This window comes from Ooceraea biroi, chromosome 6 (assembly GCF_003672135.1).
Source record: "Ooceraea biroi isolate clonal line C1 chromosome 6, Obir_v5.4, whole genome shotgun sequence".
NCBI lineage: Eukaryota > Metazoa > Arthropoda > Insecta > Hymenoptera > Formicidae > Ooceraea > Ooceraea biroi.
The window spans coordinates 10,288,932-10,309,986 of record NC_039511.1 but is presented as its reverse complement, the minus strand read 5'-3'; the positions used below and the strand labels follow the sequence as shown (position 1 = coordinate 10,309,986).

The following is a 21,055-nucleotide window of genomic DNA, read 5'->3' as shown; positions in this document are numbered from 1 at the left end:
CGTACACGCCGAGAGAGGTATTGATAGCAGGGAGTAGCATCTGCGTCGAAATTTTTATAAAGTTTCTGCATTCATCATCAGCTCTTTATAAAATAAACGGTATATTGAGTTTCATATTTACACATTTCGGGAAATTAAAATTTCGGTTTTTAACCGCTCTATTGAATTACAGTTGTTAAATTCGAATATTTAAGTATCAAAGGAATCGAGACATTTCGGTTTCGGTTATTAATTTGCGGTTATGTATGTGGTTTTGTTGTGCTGAAGACAAAGCTTTATTAAGTAAATTGAATTTTCCATAATAGCTCTTCTATCATAGCAGAGCGCAAATTGAGCTTGCGAATCGAGCGCGTGCGTTATTCGATGCAATGAACTCGCAGCAGAATCGGGACGGAATTCTAAAAGGGGTGTATGGACCCTATCGCGTGTCGGACCAATGGTGATTAACCCTTCGCAGTATTGTGCGAAACAAAACACGAACAACAGGAGAAAACGTAAGAAGCATGCGATAATGGAAGCAGTACGTAGCTCTGCGAGAAAAACATGCTGTATTGTCGAGCATTTGCATTATCGGCCAAAAAACCGAGCAAAAAAGTCAGCAATTAAGGATCTACTATGAATAACGAAACTAATTGTTGGCGAGCATAAAGGTGTTTACGGGACTTTATTGTTCCACGACAATCGCGCGACTATCGGCGTTAAAAATACAACTCAGACGTTATGACTCATTCGTCATTCGATTCATGAGTATTGGTGTGTAAGTGTGTGCATATCAGGGTATGGTGTCTGCACAATGTTGCACCATTACTACAGACAGAGCTTTTAAGATAAAAACCTGATATCATTATTAGCAGTATTAAATTTCTAACAGTATTCGAAATGTAAGGCAAGTTATAAAACAGTAGATAATTTTGGAGAATCGAGAAATGAATAAGCGTCTCTTGATAAGTATCATGGCAAGTTTTTAATAATAAAAGTTGAAGATTGCTTTGAGTAATCTTCGTTTCAAAGTACGATAATTATTTTGAATATTTATTAATACATATTTCTCTCATATTTAATAAAAAAGTATCTATAATACATTAATTTACTCGTAGCGTTTTTTTAATTAAATCGTTATTTTGTGATTGATGTGAGATCGTGCGATCTCACTGTCTGTAAACGTGTAATTGAAAACGTTAAGGGCCTCGTTGTCAGAAATTAAGGCCCCGACGTGGTCACGGAAGAAACCGTTTCTGAAAACAACCGGAAACGTCGAATCAAGCGTGCCCTCCAGCGCGGGTGGCATGAGTTAGGTTTTTTACTGATTTCATGCTTGCGCCTGCGTGTGCGGTACAAGAAACCGTGAATGGAATATGTTTATAGTTAAGATATGTCAGCGGCGTGTGATATCGCCTGCCACACATGACCGGCAAAAAGTATATTACGGAGCTAAAATACCACATTATGGGACGGCTACAAGAAAAAAGAATGCGCTCGTGAACGCCTCTTAAATTTGATATGAGAGGCGTAAGGCATATCTTTTCTCTTTGCTTATTCAAGCTTTCTTTAAATCACAGTTGTTCAGTAAATACTTTAAAGAAAATTCCGTATGTACGTGTATTTACGTATTTTTTTTAAATGTAGTAATAAATTGTCTTTAATCTAAATATGAGGAAAAATTTCCTTAAGGCTTTGTTATCACATAATTAAACAAATTAAATGTGAACACACGTCTGTATTCACATAATATTAAAATATTTAATTAAAACAATGAATATCTTCAGTAATATTTTAAATATTTTACCTTTATGTCTAATATTTATTATTTAAAATTGTTATTTCAAATTATTGAAGAAAACAGAGTAACACGTGCACCAGGAAAAGTGACCTTAGAAACGCCCATTAAATGAGATGTCTTACGATGAACGGTAGAAAATGCATAAACACGCGACTACGTGTAACAGTCCGTGAAATCGACTACATTCTGTTAGGCGACAAGAGCGATCGTTAACGATGGTGGTATCCCTCGTGTTACAGCGGAATCGGACATCTGCACTTTCGCGACGAGGACGGAACATTTTCACATCACGAATAAACCATCGACGAGACTATTTACGCCCGATACGAGGCCGAAGGCTCTAAAGAATCTGTACGAGCTCGCTGCTATAGTTGCTGTTCGAAGTTTGGATTCTTTAAGGAGGGATGGCAGCTCGATGGATATGTTCCTGTGCACGCCGGTCCTCGGGAAAAAGAGGCGGGACCATAGCCTCGACATCGAATCAAGAATTGTAAGTACATTTCTTTTTATGAATTATTATTTTTTATTTCTTTTTATGAAGACTTACAATATTTCTCCTAACAAATTTTTCTTGTCTTTTTATCAATTTCAATAAATAATTCAGTATGAAATATTTTATTTTAATTTTAACGAGTTTATCCAATAACATATTTATAAACTACTTAATTTACTAGTTCACAGAACTGGTTAAGAATAAATGTTTTACTGGAACCTGTAACAACGTTGCGATTATCTAATCATTTTTTGTGGTTCGTGCGCATGAATCTTTTTATGTCAAATGCGAAAATTTATGTAAGCATTGCCTTGTATGTATCAGTTTTCTTTTTTAACAAACTGCATAATACTTGCGGGACTCGTTTTATCATCTCAATATCATTTCCGTTGAATAACACACAGTTTAATGCAAAAAATTGAATATCAAAGTTAGATACTTTCGATCCAAGATATTAAATCTCAAATGGCAGGCAGAGCAAAATCTGACCCCTTTGCCTACTTAATTCGACATAATTAACTTTCACCATGTAAGTGAAGAGTTCATACGGTCGCGTGTCGAACCTCGTTTCTTTGAAACAGTTTTAGCAATTTTGCCGAGCAACGTTCTCCTCCCACTTGACATCGAACGTGTCGCGGTTAACTCGTATTTTTCTCCGCGCTTGAGCTGTCGTTAAACCGGTTTACGTCAAACGGAAATTATCGCCTACGATATTAATATTGTACTTGATAAACAGAAAGGTATAAATCCAAAAGATAATTGCTTCAGGTAAAGTCTCTGTAAAGTTTTACGATCGAGAAAACAAATTTCAGTACACAATTAAACATGAACAAATTTGGGCATCAGCTTGTGCATCAGATATTACAGAATTTTGGCATTTATTTAAATAGTTATTATTTCAAAATTACGAATTGTGTATTCACGTAAAATAATAAAAAGCAATTTTTATCGGCCTCACGTTCTACAGTTAAATATTCATCTTTAAGAGTTTCAATTGGATTCCTTTATTCTTTAAAACTCGTTTTTCGTTGGGAACAATGCAAATCTCTTTTTGCTCTTTTCGGATGCATAAAATTAAGTCTCTAACAATGGTCGTTTTCACGGGTCGGTCGCGAACAGCGGTGAGTGCATCGCGTGAAAAAGTTGGCAGACGGTTGGAACCTGATCCGTTCCGTATTCCGCGCGTGAAACCCGCTTGGTCGACGAGGTGACATCCCGACAATGGTTAACACCCACGCGAGTGCCGCGACGTGTAAAACACGTCGCTCACTCTTCTTCCTGCGTCGCGGAGTTGAGTTTCTCGCGGGTTGAACGGGAGGCAACCCTCTTGTTATAAGATTCCCATACGAATACCGCAAACGAAGGAAAATGAGTTATTTGTTATACATCCTGAAACTATAAAAACTATCTTATAGTGGCAAGCAAACTCGCACATAATGGCACAATTCTTTCAGACGATACGATGATATAATTATCATACAAAACGAATCGAAGAGAAAAGAAATAAGAAAATGTTATTTTAAGAGATATTCTTTGTGATAATAATTATTAGGCTTTATATATCTTGTAGATACATTATTAAGTATATAAAAAATTTTATTAGTTATAAATTTTGATATTTCCGCTTTTTATAGATCTTTGTCTTTTTCTGTAATTGTTGTTATTTTCGTTTTGGAGAGATAAATGACGATAAATGACGATAAATGCGGATGATTATTGAGAATACCGTGTAACAGACCGTTCAAAAATAGATATCTTGTAGAGAGGGCGGACTTTATTGCATGTGTGATTACGCTTTTGTAGCCAGCCGCTATCGAGGATCTGCGAAGATGGACGTCCGCGGAGGCTCTTGGCGACGTCACCGTACCGCCGGACTGCGCGTCCAGGATCCTAGGCGACACGACCAGCGACGATGCCGTCGATCACAAGCTACCCAGCCCCGAGGAACAGGTTCAGGCTATCGCGCTCAAGTAAGTAATTTATCTCAATACGTCGTTTGATCTCTGATAAGACGACAATTGTAGAAACCACTATTCGATATAAGTTAATGTACAAGACAAAGCCTGTCATGCAGCTTCTTCTGATGTGGTAATATGTTGAAATATGAAACATGTTTGAAATATGTTTTCTCCGTCTATACAGTTTTGCATCAATAATAGACCGACAAACTTTTTCGCATTATCGTAGATTCCCGGCGGAAATAGTAGCGGTGGATGTAAGCGGACGAGGTTTCGAAAGAATGTCGATGAGAAGAAGATCCCTGCTGTCAGGACCAGAAACTCAAGAAACAGTGGTGAAAAGGAGATCGCGGCCACGTAGGCCAAGAGGAAAAAGACGAAACACGATCGCCGGTACCGATCAGAAGGAAATTCGACAAGCTGTCGGAGGGTCAGTACTGCTATAATTAACACTTCAATTCTCAATCGAAAATATGAAAATTCTAGAATGTATAATATATTCTTTAGTACATGTTCACATATTTACATATCCTTTCAACTTTAGTGCAGAAATTTGAATATTTTATATAAATTTTATTTTTATTTCTATTTTATATTTCGAATAGATTATAATTGAAATTTTGCTTTAAAATATTATCATGTGCTACTTATATGCATTAATTTTACATAATATTATGAGGATTTGCTTCACGTTGGCATTTTGCAAAAATAATTCGAAGGTATTTAGTCTTCAATTCTCACAATAAGAAGATCATTTTTTTATTTCGCTTAAAAATGATTACTGAAAGAAATGCTATTATTGAAAGGATTAATGGACCATTTCTACTGAATGTACAACTTGAATTTTTACTACATGATAAATATACCCATATAAGCAAGAGAGATATGCATTTTCCAAGGATCCATCTTATCGTGGCGGTTCTGTTACTGCAAGGACGCGATTCCGGAGATCCACGGCTCGGAAAGAGTCGACAATTTGTCACGCTCGATAAAGTGCGCTCATATTTTCGCAGTCGTTCAAGCACGAAGAATCTCCCTCATTCTACCTTTGTACTCCTCTATCGCCGCGATAACGCTTGTGGATCATCTCCGCATCATTGTCGCGCGCTATCGCAGCGTCTCGGATCGTGGGACCTCCCACGGGTTACAGTAATTCAAGTCGCATATCAATTGAAATACGCGCACAATAAATCTGCAATAAAACCGTACGTCGTCGTGTTTACTCAATTAATCATAGCGCGCTCGCGCACAACCTCTCTTCTCTTGCTCCTTAAAATGCCACGCAAATCGCACTTACTACAACACTCTACATTATGTTCACGTCGCTCACATTATTTATCGTTGCAGGGAGACGATTGGCGATGAGCCCGGGGAGACGATGCCAAGCGATATGCCGAGGGCGCATCGCTCGGCGAGCACCGACATTCTGGGCTCCATGAAGAAGGACTCCCCCACGGAAAAGAAGTCGCACTTCAATACGTTGAAGGCGTGGGGCATGTCGAGACTGAAACTGATCAGTCCTAAATCGAATCAACAACAGCAGCAACAGCAACAACAACAACAGCAACAACAAGATTCGACAACGAATGCAGGGAGAAGCGAGCAGACTCAAAGTAGTCAGACAAGATCGCCGGAGGAGATCAACATCTACGAGACGGTGACTACGAGGCGCAGGAGGGATAAGTCGCACGAGAGGAAACCTAGCTCGTCCAGCTCGAGCGGCAAAAGCACGGCTAGTATACCAGTATCGGTACCGAGTACGGATAATAGACAGCCGAGCGTGAAATTACGCGAGAGCGCCGCCCAGAGACGAGAACGACGGAAGGGCAGCAACCGCGACGACGCGCCGCACTCGAGCTCCGGAAACTGGAGTGCCTCGTCCGAGAGCGGAAGAGCCAGCATCGGCAGTGAAACTACCACTACCACACATCAACCCAGGTAGAATCTAAATTTCGATGGAAGGCTCTCAATCTGTGATCTTTTGATTTGAATGAAATTTGTTTGAATGCATATATTGCTCTTATGATTGTAATAAGCTTAATCCTTAATATTTTAATTTAGATAACTTTATAAAATTTGTTACAAACCTTACTTGAAAATTTATTTAAATTTGAATATTCGTGAAAATTCGAATTAAATGTTAATTACAATTATTCCAATATTGGAGTGTGTTTTAATTTTTCGGAACAGAGTAGAAGCTAATTTACGCGTATATTTAATCTCGAATATTTTATTATTTCAGATCTACAACGACAGCTTCGATTGGCACATCCTCCACATCTTTAAGCCATTTGAGAAGACTGAAGGGGAGGGATACCTCAGCGTCATCCTCAGTCACTTCTGAAGGTACCTTGACACCGGACATCATACAGGATATCACAGTGGTGCCCTTCTCCGATGACGGTGAAACGTCATCGGTGTACTCTTGCGACACAGAAGGATACTATACATCGTTCCACATGGATTCAGGCCTGAAAACGCTGAGAGAGGAAGAACTTATGCCGCAGAGTCCTTTGATCAAGTCTAACGACGTTGGCTCCGATCCCACTTCGCCGGTCGTCGAGAATGAATACGAATTATTCGGCAGAGGATCGACTTCTACAACTACTAGCTCAGCCGGGACAGTTTGCACCGCGCTTATGGCACCCCCTCCTCCAGAGCGCAAATCCAGTCTCACGGTTGTTGCTATGGTAAGTTCGAGCTGCAGTATTCTTAATTCTAACAGCAGATAACTGAATGAAAACAGATAAGCAAGTTGAAATGAATATCCATTTTTTTAAAACGATGATCGCAAAGAAAGATCGCATATATACATCATTTATCTTTGACAGCCTATCTTGATGCTATTTAATTTAATCAAATAGGTTCACGGACAAAATCAAAACGGTGGCGAGTCGCCGGATAGTGGCCACAACACATCCTCATCCCCTATTGAATCTGCCTCGAGTCCCGCCTGCACCGGTCGATCGTGTTCCGAATTCGAGTATTCCGAATCCAGCGATCTGGAAGGTTGCGAGCGGATTGAGAGGATCCGCTCGAAGACAGCGATTACGACCAGCCGAATCCCTTCGATGTGCGTGATTACACCACCCGTATCCGATGACGAACATGCAAGAGAAACGGAGCAGGTCGAGAAGAAGACGAACGAGCCGAGGAGGACTGATCTTCAGAGCAGCGGGTCGGTGCTGATGTCCGCTACCGTTGGTACCTCAAAGATGGAGGTGATCAACGGCCAAGACAAGAATCTGTACGCCACCGTACAGGTATTGCCAGCAGCTGCCAATAATGATAAACCAGTCGCGACGAGTCAGTCATCGTCGTCATCATCGTCGATCAAGATCAGTCCTCTAAGCGGCGTCCTGGGCAAACTTCGCGGCGTACTTCCGGGCAAGAAGCACGCCATGAAGAATAGCGCCATGCAGGAGTTGTCGAATGTAGACTCCGGTGACTATGTGACCATAGCCGACGTGAGGAACAACAACGACAAGCGTCCTGCGGGCTTGCCCTCGTCTTCATCATCATCATCGTCGTCGTCGTCGGGCATGACTACTGTTCGATCTACCATCACCTACGCTAACTCTGACATCTTCAAGAAAGATGCGGAATACGTGAGTTTGAGCGAGCTGCCGAAGAAACCGGATTCGTCGCTTGAGCGAAAAAGACAGGGTGCTCGAGTCACCCTGGATTCTGAAGGCAAGGTCGTTTATTCGTCCGATAGTCTGAAGAGGAGGAAAGGAGCGCACACGACATTTAATCCAGGTATGTTATACTAATTATTTGAATATTGCTAGTTCTGTTAGTAAATTCCATAGCAAAATTTTTATCGAGAAATTCCGATTAAGCTTTTCAAAATTTCACAAATCTTTTTCGACTCTCAATGTGAAGCGTTAAATTAATAAAATGACAAAGTCGAATTACGGATTTTTAAAATGATTTTTAACTAATTAATGAATCATATAGAACATATTTTCACGCAATGCATTAATTTCTAGGTCCCTTTGTGAGGGAAGGTGCGTCACCGAGTCCATCGCCGTTGCTGCATCGCGCAATGCCAAACATCCGCGCGGTCACGAAGAGTGGCGACGCGGTGGACGGTCCGAATCGGATGTCTACGCCACCGACATCCCCTCAGCTGGGCAAGCTGATCATTCGGGCGGCGCGGAGTCCGGATCGTGCGGCCAGTCCGGATTACGTGCGCACGCCAGCGACTGTGGTCGGTCCCACAAGTCCGACCAGTCCCCACAGACAGGTCCGCGGGGCTTACGTCAACGTGCAAGGCGACGAAGGTAAGACGTCCAGCACTGACGAGCACCGCGATTGCACTGGTCACACAGGTAGATTAGAGGCACCACGCGCTGCGTCACGCTCTAAGGACGAGTTTCGATTGGCTGGCAATCCAACTGTTGCTCTGGCGCCGAGTAACAAACTTCCAGAGTCAGATAAGTCTGTAGACAAAGCCAGGATCTGCCACAGCGGCTCGCAGCTAGACAAATTGAAGTGCAAAATCGACCATGACGAGAACCATCCGCCCGAGTTCAACAGCAACGCTCCCGAGAACATACGCGCGACCGCTCCGTCTAAAATCAATCATCCTGTTAGCCTTAATCCCGCGAACTCGCGATTGGATTTCGAGAAATCAGGTCTTTACCCGAAAATCTTGAAAGCGACCGGCAACACGCCGAAATTAGGTAGGAAGCTTCTGGTCTCGGATCTTGACACTCCGAGTTTCTGTAGAAAGAGACCTGAAGCTGATCAGAATACACACGAGGAAATCACAAAGCTTGACGATTGCACGTCCGGCAATAAGAGCACGTTTGTCAATGGCGCGGAATCGGATGATCAAACTGCAAAAAAGTCGAATCCGGTGCGCGACGACAGGGCGGATCGTAAGGTAAAACGCAGCGAGAGCTACCGCATGGCGAATAGCCCGATCATGTTCATCAAGAAGTTCTCCGTGAGTAGCGCAGAGAAGTCGTCAAAGATCTGCAGGACGCCTTCTGAGGAATTGCAAGAGGAACTGTTGAGGGAGAGAATCAATTACCCCGAAACGGTTTCTAGCCCGGAGCCACAGATCGATAGCAATGTGACCTTTGACATGAATCGAACGGTCCCAACGCCAGTCCAGTCCGGGCCGACTAGTCCTAGACCAAGGACTTTGGATTTAGAACCGGTTAGGGTACTCAAATATTCTAGTAACGATACGGAAATCTGGTAGAGAACGTCATGACGATGTGCTAGTCAATGCTAATGAGATAGCAACCTGATAAAATGCATTCCATCTTACCAAGGCCGAGTAATCCTAAACCAAAGATTTTGGATCTAAAAACGACAAAACTACTTGAACGCGACATAGACATCTAATAGAGAATGATTGCAAAGAGCAAGGCGCGCAACGTTAGTTTTGCAATACTGATACGAGATAATACGAACAACTACTGCAAACTGTGACATATAAGTCGGATCGTGCTTAGGAAAACAAACGGCCCTGATGATGGCTTTAACCAGAATCGTTATATGCTTGCAAAGTGTGATAATGTCCTGCGTTATGGTACCAAGTACGTCTGTATTGTATAGAAAATTCTTCGAAGAATTCGTTTCTCCGTACCCCTAGCAATATTAAAAAAAAACCATTTTAACAGTATTAGATATATTAATAACTGTGCAGTAAAGCTAGGAAACATATTATAGTACCTTTAAAGTCGATTTAATTTTTTGTTTTAGAACTTTATGAGAAGAAAATTAGAAATTAATACATTTATCATTTCTCTTAGAACATAATGTACAATTTTACATAGTAAACATTCCAATATATTTATTTTCAGTGTTAATATTTTAATTTTTGTATATAAAATCAAAATTCCCTTAAAATGCTTTACTCAATAAATATTTAGAAGAAGTTAGCACTTAAATTATAATATAACCGGGAAATATAATGTTTTTCAAGTTTATGTAACAAACTTTATGTTATTTCGAAAATCAAAATTTTTCCCGTTAAAAATCCGCATCCGTTGCGATAACTTTTCAAAAAATGATTTCAATGAGTCGTGACCCTTGTGTTAAATAACTTACTGTGAGATCATCATATAAAATAGATCAGAAGCTGAGACGAATCATCAAGGTCTAATCAGATATAATTGGAGCGAGAAGCCGGCATGCTCGCGGGGGAGATATCAGCTCATCCGATTGCAGCACGTTATGCAAAAGGCGGGTTCATGTCACTTCCTCGAATCGACGCGAGAGCGAAGATCCATAAACGAACCAGTTGACGAATGTCACGAGACGAGAGCGAGATGGCGATTAATTCCTTTTTTTGTACACGATACAAAAATACCGATAAAGAGACATACCGGTTATGTTTCTTTTATCTGACACTCACATCTGATCTCTTTCCAGCTGCAAAGCCAAGAATCCCGGCGTTATGTTTAATATTGCGGCGAGATAAACGTCAAACGATAGCCCTTTCGCGTGGAATATTTTAGAGTTCAATAGTTTCAACGATAAGAGTTTGTGTGGATGCAGATAAACATATAAATGTATAAAAGCGATAACAATTTTACTTTTACTTACCAAACAAATCGTTCCTCTGAAAAAGAAATCTCTTCATTTATACTATGTATAAATGATACGTGGATTTCATATTACGCAGATTCCCTTATCTGAACTGAAACTCTAAACTTTCACTCTCGGAACAACGTAACCAATTGATTAAGTACTCGGTGTCCGTGTGTGTTATATTAGTATTATTTAAACTAGAAGGCAGAAAAGGAGAAAAGACGTAAATCATTAAATATCTGAAACTTTCCTCGACCAAAAGAAAAATGACAAGTTATCGCGGTGAAGGGGGGAAATAGCTTCCGCTTTAGCGGATCGCTGGAAAACTCCTACGAAGCTTCCAGTGAAGACTCACTTTGTTAGCCCTTATCAGCGTCATTAGCTGGCTCAATAACCAATGCGAATTGCATCAGACGCGATATTTATCCCAGCATGATAACGGCCAGATATTGATAAACAAAAATCCCCACTACGAGGATTGAAATACTTTCGTGCGCATCCCGGCATCTTCAGTATGCTCCGATCCGGTCGTCCTCACGATCGAACTGTGAAACCGTTGGCCCTTCGTCCGCGTGAATATATCTCATATCGCTTTAGAAACCGCGGCTCTATGTCACGGGATCTCGAGCAAGATGCGTTGCCGCAGGAAGCTGACTTGTTGCAAGCGCGCATAATTATGCCTAGTTAAGGTAGTGCATCTAATCACGACCGAATCGTGTCGTCCATCGAGTACCATCGATTTAATGATCCGCAATTCCGCAATCATTTCTCTTAAACGCTCGCCCATCTCGATCCGCGAGATCGAGAAAATCTCTCCCATGAGATCGGGAGATCTTCAAGGGCTTCATATCAATCATAATCGGATGACTCCTCATAGAAGAAATTAGAGGTTTTAGTGCGGCACAATGATAAGACGTTATCGGTGCAAAAACGGGAGGAAACCTTGTCGCTAGACAGACAGTCGCCGAGGCACTGATAGATGTCGAGCAGCGTGTAAGTCGGCTCGTGACTCTCACATCGATCAGTACGCGGGTCACCGCGGCAATACTTCGACATGCTGGCGAGACATCTTCTTTTCATTGCAACCAGACGGCCTCGTAAGTTGAACATCACGAGTAATTTACATTATTCTATACTTTCATGATCATTAAAAGAGAAGAGTCCATTCGATGCTACAATCACGCATGAGTTACAACGTAATCTGTCATTTAAACATTAATCTGTCATTTATGTCTGAGAAATACTTCCAATATATGCAATATAATATTATATTAAACAGTAGTAAATTGCTAAAGTTAAATAATGTTATTCATTTTTTATTGGAGACAATAACACTTTTATTATTATCCGAATATAAAACTAGCTGAAATATTATTATACAATTGTTTAAATTTGTTTAAATGGATTACAGAATAGACAAAGTGGATTAAAGTCTTTGAAATGTATATAAAATTTAGTTATTAAATAATAAAATTAGAAAAGTTTTAGATTGGATTATGTGTTTTAGTTTCAGAAATGTAAATCCACATTCTTCTGTATAATATTGATTTAATTTTGTTATAGAAAGAAAACTTTGAAATTTATGTAAACAGTTACACTTACATTTATCGATCATTTAGTATATCAATAATCATATGTCAATTCAATTATCACTTTGTACTACGTATCTTTCGACAAGTTCTTACTTACCCTGAACTCGAATTTCTTAACAATAGTTTCAATTAATTCTTTGCAAAAAGGGGAGAAGTGTATACATATATATGTACACATGTTTTATCGTATACACATACATGTATAGTTTACTTCATTCTTGATATCTTCATTCCATTGATACTTGAACCAAAATATTTCATATCAACATCCATAATGCGCATCACAAAAAGAAACAGAAAATATACTAATAGTTCTTACGTAAATTGATAATATCGTTGATCCCTGCTATTCGAAGATGTTTACAAAATACATTTATCTTATCGCATTAAAATCATTAAAATTGTTCAGATCAATTTTATATACATATATGTATGTATAAAATTAATAATTATATATAACAAGAGTATATATATTCTTGTTATAGCTATATATAGCGTCATATTCTCTGATTATATTTTTGTAGGATAAATATATATCGAAATATATACACCTAATAATAATTTATTAATTTTAGAGTGTTCTCTCGTGTATAATAACAAAATAAGTTTGTCTCTTTGTATTACGTTTTTTATCAAAAAAACTTTTTTATGTCAAAAGATTGAGACATCGCCTCATAGCGATGACAAATCTAATTTCAAACATTCTCCTTTTTCTTCTTTACGAATTATCGATGCACGCTTGATCTCCGCTAAACATTCCGCGAAACACAAATGGGCCAATGGGGCGCTAATTTGTCTGTCAAGTCCATGACGGTATCAGTGACATCATCGAGCAATAAGTGCTCGGATCGCGTGAGTGACCGCGCGACGTTATCAGTATTGCAAAACTAGCGCACGATTATAAAGAAGCGTGCTCGGAGAGAAAGAGAAAGAGAGAAGTGAAGAAATTCAGTGGAAAGTACCGTCGTTCAAAAACATGCAGCCACGAGAATGAGAGAGAGAGAGAGAGAGAGAGAGAGAGTGAGTGAAAGAGAGTGGAAAGGTCAAACCACCCATCGACATCTGCTCCTTTCCTCTCCACCCGTCATGACAATTCCAGATAGATGAACGGGTGGACAACAAACACGAATCTCGCGCCGCGTGCGCGCTTATCTTGAAAATGGACTCTTATATCGTGCATGTAATGTGCATTAGCCAGCCTCGATCTCCCGCGAGGTGCGTAAATAAATAATATCAGCTTCAATCGAAGAACGCGTGCAAAGTATGATAGCAGCGAGGTCGATAATCGTATTATTCGACCGACCAGTCACGTTTTGATATTTATGGTGAAGACCTTTCAAAAGAGCGATTACGATTACGTAAAATCGCGGCCAGGATTCGATAACATCGAGTTCTAAAATAATGCCGTAACGTAAGAGAGAGACAACGTAAATTCCGTCGCCGGAATTTGATTTCAGCACGACGGAGATGAATGATCCTTGATTAATGACTGCACTCTCAAGTGCGGGATGCAACACAGACCCCGCAGATACCGAGAGTTGCATCGCAGAAAGAGAGTGGAATCCGTCCAATTAAATGTACAAAGAAATCGCGCCGATACGAGAACAAATATGGATCATCGGCTGCAAGCGGCCCGTAATCGCGGTTCTTTCCTCATGTTATTTACTCTAAGAGGGACCGTAATTAACGCAATTAGATATACGCGAATGCCATTAACAGTAAACATTATAATTTATGTAATTAGATACCTGCGTTAATTCTATATATCTTGTGTAATCACACGCATGGCCAGTGACAAAGACGAATGCAACTAACGTTGCTGTGAAGTTTCGCAGTCCGCACAAAACAAGCGCTTACATCTCAAGTTATTTATCGAGAGACACCATACCATACTTTTATGTGGACAAATGATTAATCTGCCACATTTAACGTAATTATATTTATTATCAACGTACTTGTGTAAAATTATACCAAAACTTTATTTGCTGTTCCGTACCGTAACGTTTCACTATATTACAAATCTCGTATCTCGTAAGTATACTTTATTGCATTGCTAGAAACAATTGCGACAATTTTGTGATGCACTGTGGCGAAATTGAGTCTAATATTGTTATTGATCTGCGCAATATGCTGAGCGTTTCTTGCGATGCAGCACGAGTATCGTAATGTAAATCCTCGTAAAAAGAATGAGGAAGAATTAGTCAGAGCCTATATAAAATTGCTGTTTATAAATGCGTAATTCATCACGGTTCACTCTTTGTTTCGACGTATATAATGAGTGATAAGTCGAGAACGAGGATAGAAAATATTGATCCCCAATGACGTCGGAACTTTTTTGTTGATAGCAATAAGAGAGAAATGTATTTTGATGCGTATGCATTTAAACGTAATCACGCGGTCACGATCTTCTCAATTCCCTCCCGTACTCTAATGATAATTGATTGATGAATACATAACGCATTACATTGACGTTATTGATCTTCGTCTACACATTGACAATGTAAAAATCAAGTTACTGTATTTAAGTTAACTTAACACTTCGCTGATCATTTCATTTGTCCGATTTTTCAATCAAAGATATAAAATGCGAAAAACTTTTGTTAACGTTATTATATTATATATTTGAATTTACACAAATCTTACGATAAATAATATACATAATATGATAAGAATAATAATTTAACCATTTAATCATGAAATTAATTACGTTTTGGTCGAAGAAGTGTTAAGACGTAACTTTACGTTTGATGATCATCATTGAACATTTTATAAAAAAATGATTCCACCCCTTAATCGACGAGACAATGGCAGTTGATGTCTCGGCATGCTTGTGAAACTCTTGTAAATGCCTTAACTTGCCGTGTCGCATGTGTTACCCCGAGATGCGTGTTCGGCTCTTGTTGTGAGTAGCGTCTATCATTGACTAACAAGAACTAACTGTGGGTATATAGAACCCCGTAGCTGCAACCATGGGTCCCAGGGTGATACCGTGATAGTATCTTTCCATAAAAATTTGCAGAGAAGAAAATTTATATAATTTATTATATAAATAACAGCAGCAAAAATATAAAAATTACATCTACAATGGAACATATCGGTTATCTCGATTATCTCGATACGTAACGATGTAATAACAGAACCGCAATAGAACCGTGGTAGAAAGTACCGAGCGTACTTTATAGAGAAACTGTTACTTACAGAGAAACGGTTAACTTTGTAAAAATTGCTTCGCCTCGCGGGTGATATAATGTTGTTCCCGTAACAGGTACACTGCCTATAATCTACACGACAGTTACCACGTTAACCCCGAACACTCAGTTAGCGCGATAAGATCGTACATATGCGGTTTCGCACCACCGTGCACCGCCTGCTCCGTGTGCTTGATGTGGTAACGCGCGATAATAAATCTACTGTATAAAATACGCCATGTATGCGTTAATTAAAATTGTAGCCGAGCGGAGAATTCGAGTTGCGTTTGTGCTACATTCCTCACGGTATTACCCTGCAGCAGCAGTGTTGATTAATCAGCTTGCAACTAATATCGCGAAGACGTACTTACAACTTGGGCAGGGGAGCATGCATTGTCGTGTGTACTGTACATGTGTATATGTGTCGTAGCGATTTTTTTAAGATCAATCCGCCGTCCGTATGCAAAGTTATTATAAATATGTATATGTACATTCTCTTTGTACAATTGGTGCATCGCGGCGCATCTTGCTTGTACATAGAAGTATACTATCGCCGACGAGACGATGTCATTAATGATTACGAGGAATGTATGTGAATAGACGCCATTCTTTTTTGGAAAGCACTTGCATTTTGTCATTTTGTTTTCTTTCTCTTTCTTTCTCTGTCGTCTCATCCATGTACATCATATTTGCATACCTACCCTCGAGATTGTAAATATCGCACCGTCATGAAACCCCGCAATCCTAAGCCTTTTCCGTCTATTATTTTTGCGTTTTATGTTTCTCCATATATGTGGCTATCGTATAGTTTTAGAAAAAATGCACCTCATGCGCGTGTGGCACTCACTAGTAATTCACCCACATATCATAGTTCCATGCTCCATGTAACTGGTGAGTACGTTTCTTTTTTTTTTTAACTTTGCAAGTGTAGCGCGCAAATTTGATGTCAACTTGAATTTTGGTCGAAAACATTATAATAGATTACAATAATGCTGTGTAATATATCTTTCTTATGCCTACATTATACCGAGTTGCATCTATCCGTATATTACTTAATATTAGATATTATATATTTCATAAATTTATATGTGTTATTTAATTCGGTTGATTTGATTAAATAGAAAAATTTAGCTCATATAAGTTTCAATTATTATTATTTTCAAAATATATTTCAAGTTCATTTAAGAACTTTTGATTCATGCAAAAGTCTATGTCAAACTTGTGCGCTGCAGCATTATGATTTGCTTTATTATGTTTTGTATGTCGCATGTTTGTGTTTGTGATGCTTTTGTAATATGCTTGCTTTGCTTGGATTAAACATTCACTATTTCGAAAGTTGCTTTTAACGCACATATTTCTAATAACTAACTTTGTTTTTTCTTGATGAGATATTATTAACAATGTGAATTAAAATACTATTTATTATAAAGAATATAGAACTAATAATCACATATTAAAACAGTTACTGGCCAATATTTAACATATAAAAATTATAATCGTGAAATCTTGTCCTCTCTCTTGCGTAATTTCTAATTGCAATATTTATTATAACATAATATAGGAAATAATTGTATATAATAAAACATATCAAATTGTAATACATACGTAGGCATGATCACAATGTAGTAAGTTTCTGAAAGAATATCACTTTATTATTGCATTGCCTGAAAAATCTTAAAAGAAAGTAATGCCCAAAGCTATGTCTTTTTGATAATATTTCTTAAATAAAAGCATTATAATCGTAATTGATATCAATCATTCGAAAACGCAAATTTTACGCCTTCACAAAAAGTATAACGATATTTTTTCAATTGTTGCAGATAATGCTTTACTGGCAATACCTCCCGATTCAATACCACCACAGGCGATTGTCCAACCGCCACCCTATGTCGCTCCGCCGAAACCTGAGGATCGACAAAAGAAATATCAAGAAATCCTGAAGGATTCACAGCCGCCGAATCTACGAGGATATCCTGAAAACGAGAAGCAATCGATCGCGGATCAGAAACAGGATATTTATGAACATCAAAACATCCAGCAATATGATAACCGCAACAACATCCTTGAGCAGCAGCGTATATCGAACTACGAGTACCAGCAACGAGCTTGCAACTATCAGACAGTGCACATGCACAATGCGAGGAATCAACAGCTCTGTGCGCCGGCTAGAGATATCAATCAGCAGCAATTTTACACTCTGCCGACGAGAAGACCTCAGCGAGAAATCGAACCACCCCGTAGCGTCACCCCGGACATCACCCGCGGCCTGGGACGCGGTTCTCTCAGCAGCATGCACATGTTGGCAAAGCAGGGCCAGCAGAGGATTACGGTCGCAGAGAACGAACAGATCCTCGGTTCTCACATGGATGTGGGAAGGAGAAACTTGGAACAAATAGAGGCGAGAGGGAAATTCGTACATAGCCAACCGCAATCGGTCGTGGATATCAGAAACAGGTGAAGATCGGCGAAATATAGAAGAATTTGATTTCTGTAACGTCTGTTACGCTTTTAAATCAAGCAGCAGGTTCCATAAGAGATAAATCTTTTCCCATTCATTGAATTTATCATTGCAACTGACTAATGGTATGTAATAACAATCGTCTAAAGTTAATCTTTAATCGTTTCATCATCTTACAGGTTCGCAACGCCTCAAAATTTGGGCGCACTTGGCTATCGATTCTTCGCATCCTCGCCTGCCAATGATCCTCCTACGAAGTCTCCTAATGCAGACGTTTTGAGAAACAATCCAATTTCGCCAATCGGTCATGGTTACGGTAACGGTTTCAAATCGTCCACTCCTACTAATTATCACGGACGATCGGCGCCAACCGTGGCGGAACGTTTAGCACTAACAGCAGGCAATAACTGCTCGTCGCCGATACCGATGAGTAGCTCCTCAGGCAGAAGCACTCCTGTCCAGACCACTTCCGGCAGGACAACGCCGACCAATTTGATCCTGTCGCCTACGAAGAGTACCATGACCAACGAGGAACTGTTTGCCGCGATCCATAAATCGAAGAAGAAGCTCAATATTAGGCTCAACGACGACAGCGAGAACTTATTATCTTACGGATCGATGAACTCCCTAGTGAAAACACCGGCTGGTACGAGACATAGCTGGAGTCCGGAATCTGAGAAAAATGTGGAGGTAATTACGTTGATACGTAATTATATATCTCGAATACCAATATCTCAATCGTTGATTTGAAAGTCAAAAATTTTCTCAATTTAATTTCTACATTTTTCAAGAGTTTAATAAGTTATTAAAAAGAGCTTAATAATTTTCTTATAGTTTTCGGTAGAAATTTAGGTTTGCCTATTAATTCCAGATACCGACCACTGTTCAATCGCCTACATCGCGAATGGACTTCAAACGTTTGCTCCTTCAGCAGAGCGTAAAGACGAATCCCTTGCGGCTATCGGCAGCGGAACAACTGAAGCTATCACGTCAACAACAACAGCAGCAACAGCAACCATCGTCATCGAATCCTCATCAGAGCCCTCTGGCCAAAGTTCTGAGCCCTCGTTCGGTTTGGAGATTCCAAACGCCAAGAACTGATGTCCTCTCATCTACCATAATTGAAGACACTGCGGCAGAGGAGAAAGCCATGAAGCCCTCACCGGAGAACATATCTCCTATTTCAAGACTGAACTCTAGGAGGCAGTTGGATCTCTGCAGCGACCTACCGAATCACTTGCGTAACGTCGATTGCGAGAACAAAATGGTAAACCTTTGCAACGATAGGCTAATGACGGACAAAGCATCGATAAGAGAATCCAATCCTGATTCTATCATAAAATCGTTGAATCAGGTCAACAGGACTCACGAACTAACCGCAAGTGCAACCGTTGCAAAAATCGTTTCTCCTGTAAAAAATATGATAACTGGGAAGGAAATCTCATCCATGCCGTCTCAAGGGAATATCAAGACGCAGTATTCGAAAGATTCGCTTGAATCGAACAATCAAAATCCCGTGAGTGCTCTCGAATCGAGAAGGATCAGCAATCAACTGGCGAGAGCCCAGTTCCTAGCCAGTACACCTACCAGCACCAATCCGCAAAACCTCTACTTCAGCAAGAGATTTAGAGCGAGATCGGAATCGCCACAACACGCAGCAACACAAAACGTTGCGCGCAGTCCGAGCGCACCCACTCTCGAAACCGCTTTGTGATCCGAGAATATGCCGATAATCAGACAATCGTGCTTATACAGACATAACAGCTCTTCATTATTGTGAGCCATATTTTATACGCGTGCGCGGTTTTGTTTTTATTTTATATAAAAAAGGAAATTTGATATATATATATATCAAATCAATATATATATATATATATATATATATATATATATATATATATATTGAAGAATGCCTAGAAACTATTTATATATAAATATATATTAACTTAAAATTGGTCTTATTTTATTTAAATAAATATTTATTTATGTTTGCAATAACTAAGCTGTTATCTAATTATCTTAACATCATTACCAAATATCTTATAACAAAACCTTTCTCGAAGGCATCTTGAGACTATTAAATTTTTTTTTCTACGATAATTATTTTATATATTCGGCATATTTTAATGAAGAGGGAACAAAACCGATTGTCTCGAACACTTCGTTTATTTGGGAGGCTAAACATTATATTTATTAATCATGAGCGATGTAGATCAAAATTTTGCCCAATTTACAACTCGCATCTGCTGAGAGACAATAATTTATAATCGTGATAATGGTAATAACGCGGAAATTAGTATTACCCAATATATAATACATATATTGCAAGATTTCTTACATGAAATATGAAAACGTGTCTTAACACGAAAATACTATAAATCACAATCTGCCGAATATAACTTGAAATTTTCAGCACATAACGTTACACATTATGTAATTAAAATCATTCTACATTGTCGCTAAATCTCATACATACGTAATTCAATGAAATAATGAGCAATAAATAATATATCATCGTCACCAATAATCTTAATCGCGTGCCTCTTGATAGAATTATTTTATAAAGAAACTCTTACATTGTAAGTAAATTTAGTCTCGACTTGAAACAATGCTCTGTTGATATATCAATGCGATCTATTTCACGTTTTCTTCTCTTTTAATCAAACTTTCTTCTAATTTTCAAGTAGAAGAAAGCAATTGATTCTTGTACGATCTCAACATTTTTATATTAGAACATGTTTTTTATTAGAAATAAAATCATAAGCTTATATCAATATATTTCTAGACACAAGGAACAAATATATCATGCTCTATGACAGTGATGCATAAATTTTTGTTCTATTTGTGATTCGAAAAGACATGACAAACGTTTTTTATAATTCTATTAAGAATACTTTTTTTATTACCTTTTCCCAATATTACACAGTATTTTAACCATTTGGGCTATATTAATTTATTTACGGGATTTAAGAGATATATTAATGGCTAAGAGACACGTGAAAATTATATACACGGTGAGTTATAAGTCGCGCAT

The 21,055-nt window shown here is 38.9% G+C and overlaps 1 protein-coding gene across 1 annotated transcript; it reads left to right on the top strand.

Moving 5' to 3' along the window:
* Positions 1 to 1,954: 1,954 nt before the first annotated feature.
* Positions 1,955 to 19,868, top strand: LOC105279108. The gene is made up of 10 exons (XM_020031562.2): positions 1,955 to 2,270; positions 4,077 to 4,243; positions 4,461 to 4,661; positions 5,579 to 6,169; positions 6,474 to 6,921; positions 7,096 to 7,990; positions 8,224 to 8,517; positions 17,384 to 18,017; positions 18,201 to 18,711; positions 18,893 to 19,868. The coding sequence occupies exons 1-10, from the start codon at positions 2,196 to 2,198 to the stop codon at positions 19,733 to 19,735; spliced, it is 4,659 nt and encodes a 1,552-aa protein (XP_019887121.2). The 5' UTR covers positions 1,955 to 2,195; the 3' UTR covers positions 19,736 to 19,868.
* The last annotated feature ends 1,187 nt before the right edge of the window (positions 19,869 to 21,055 follow it).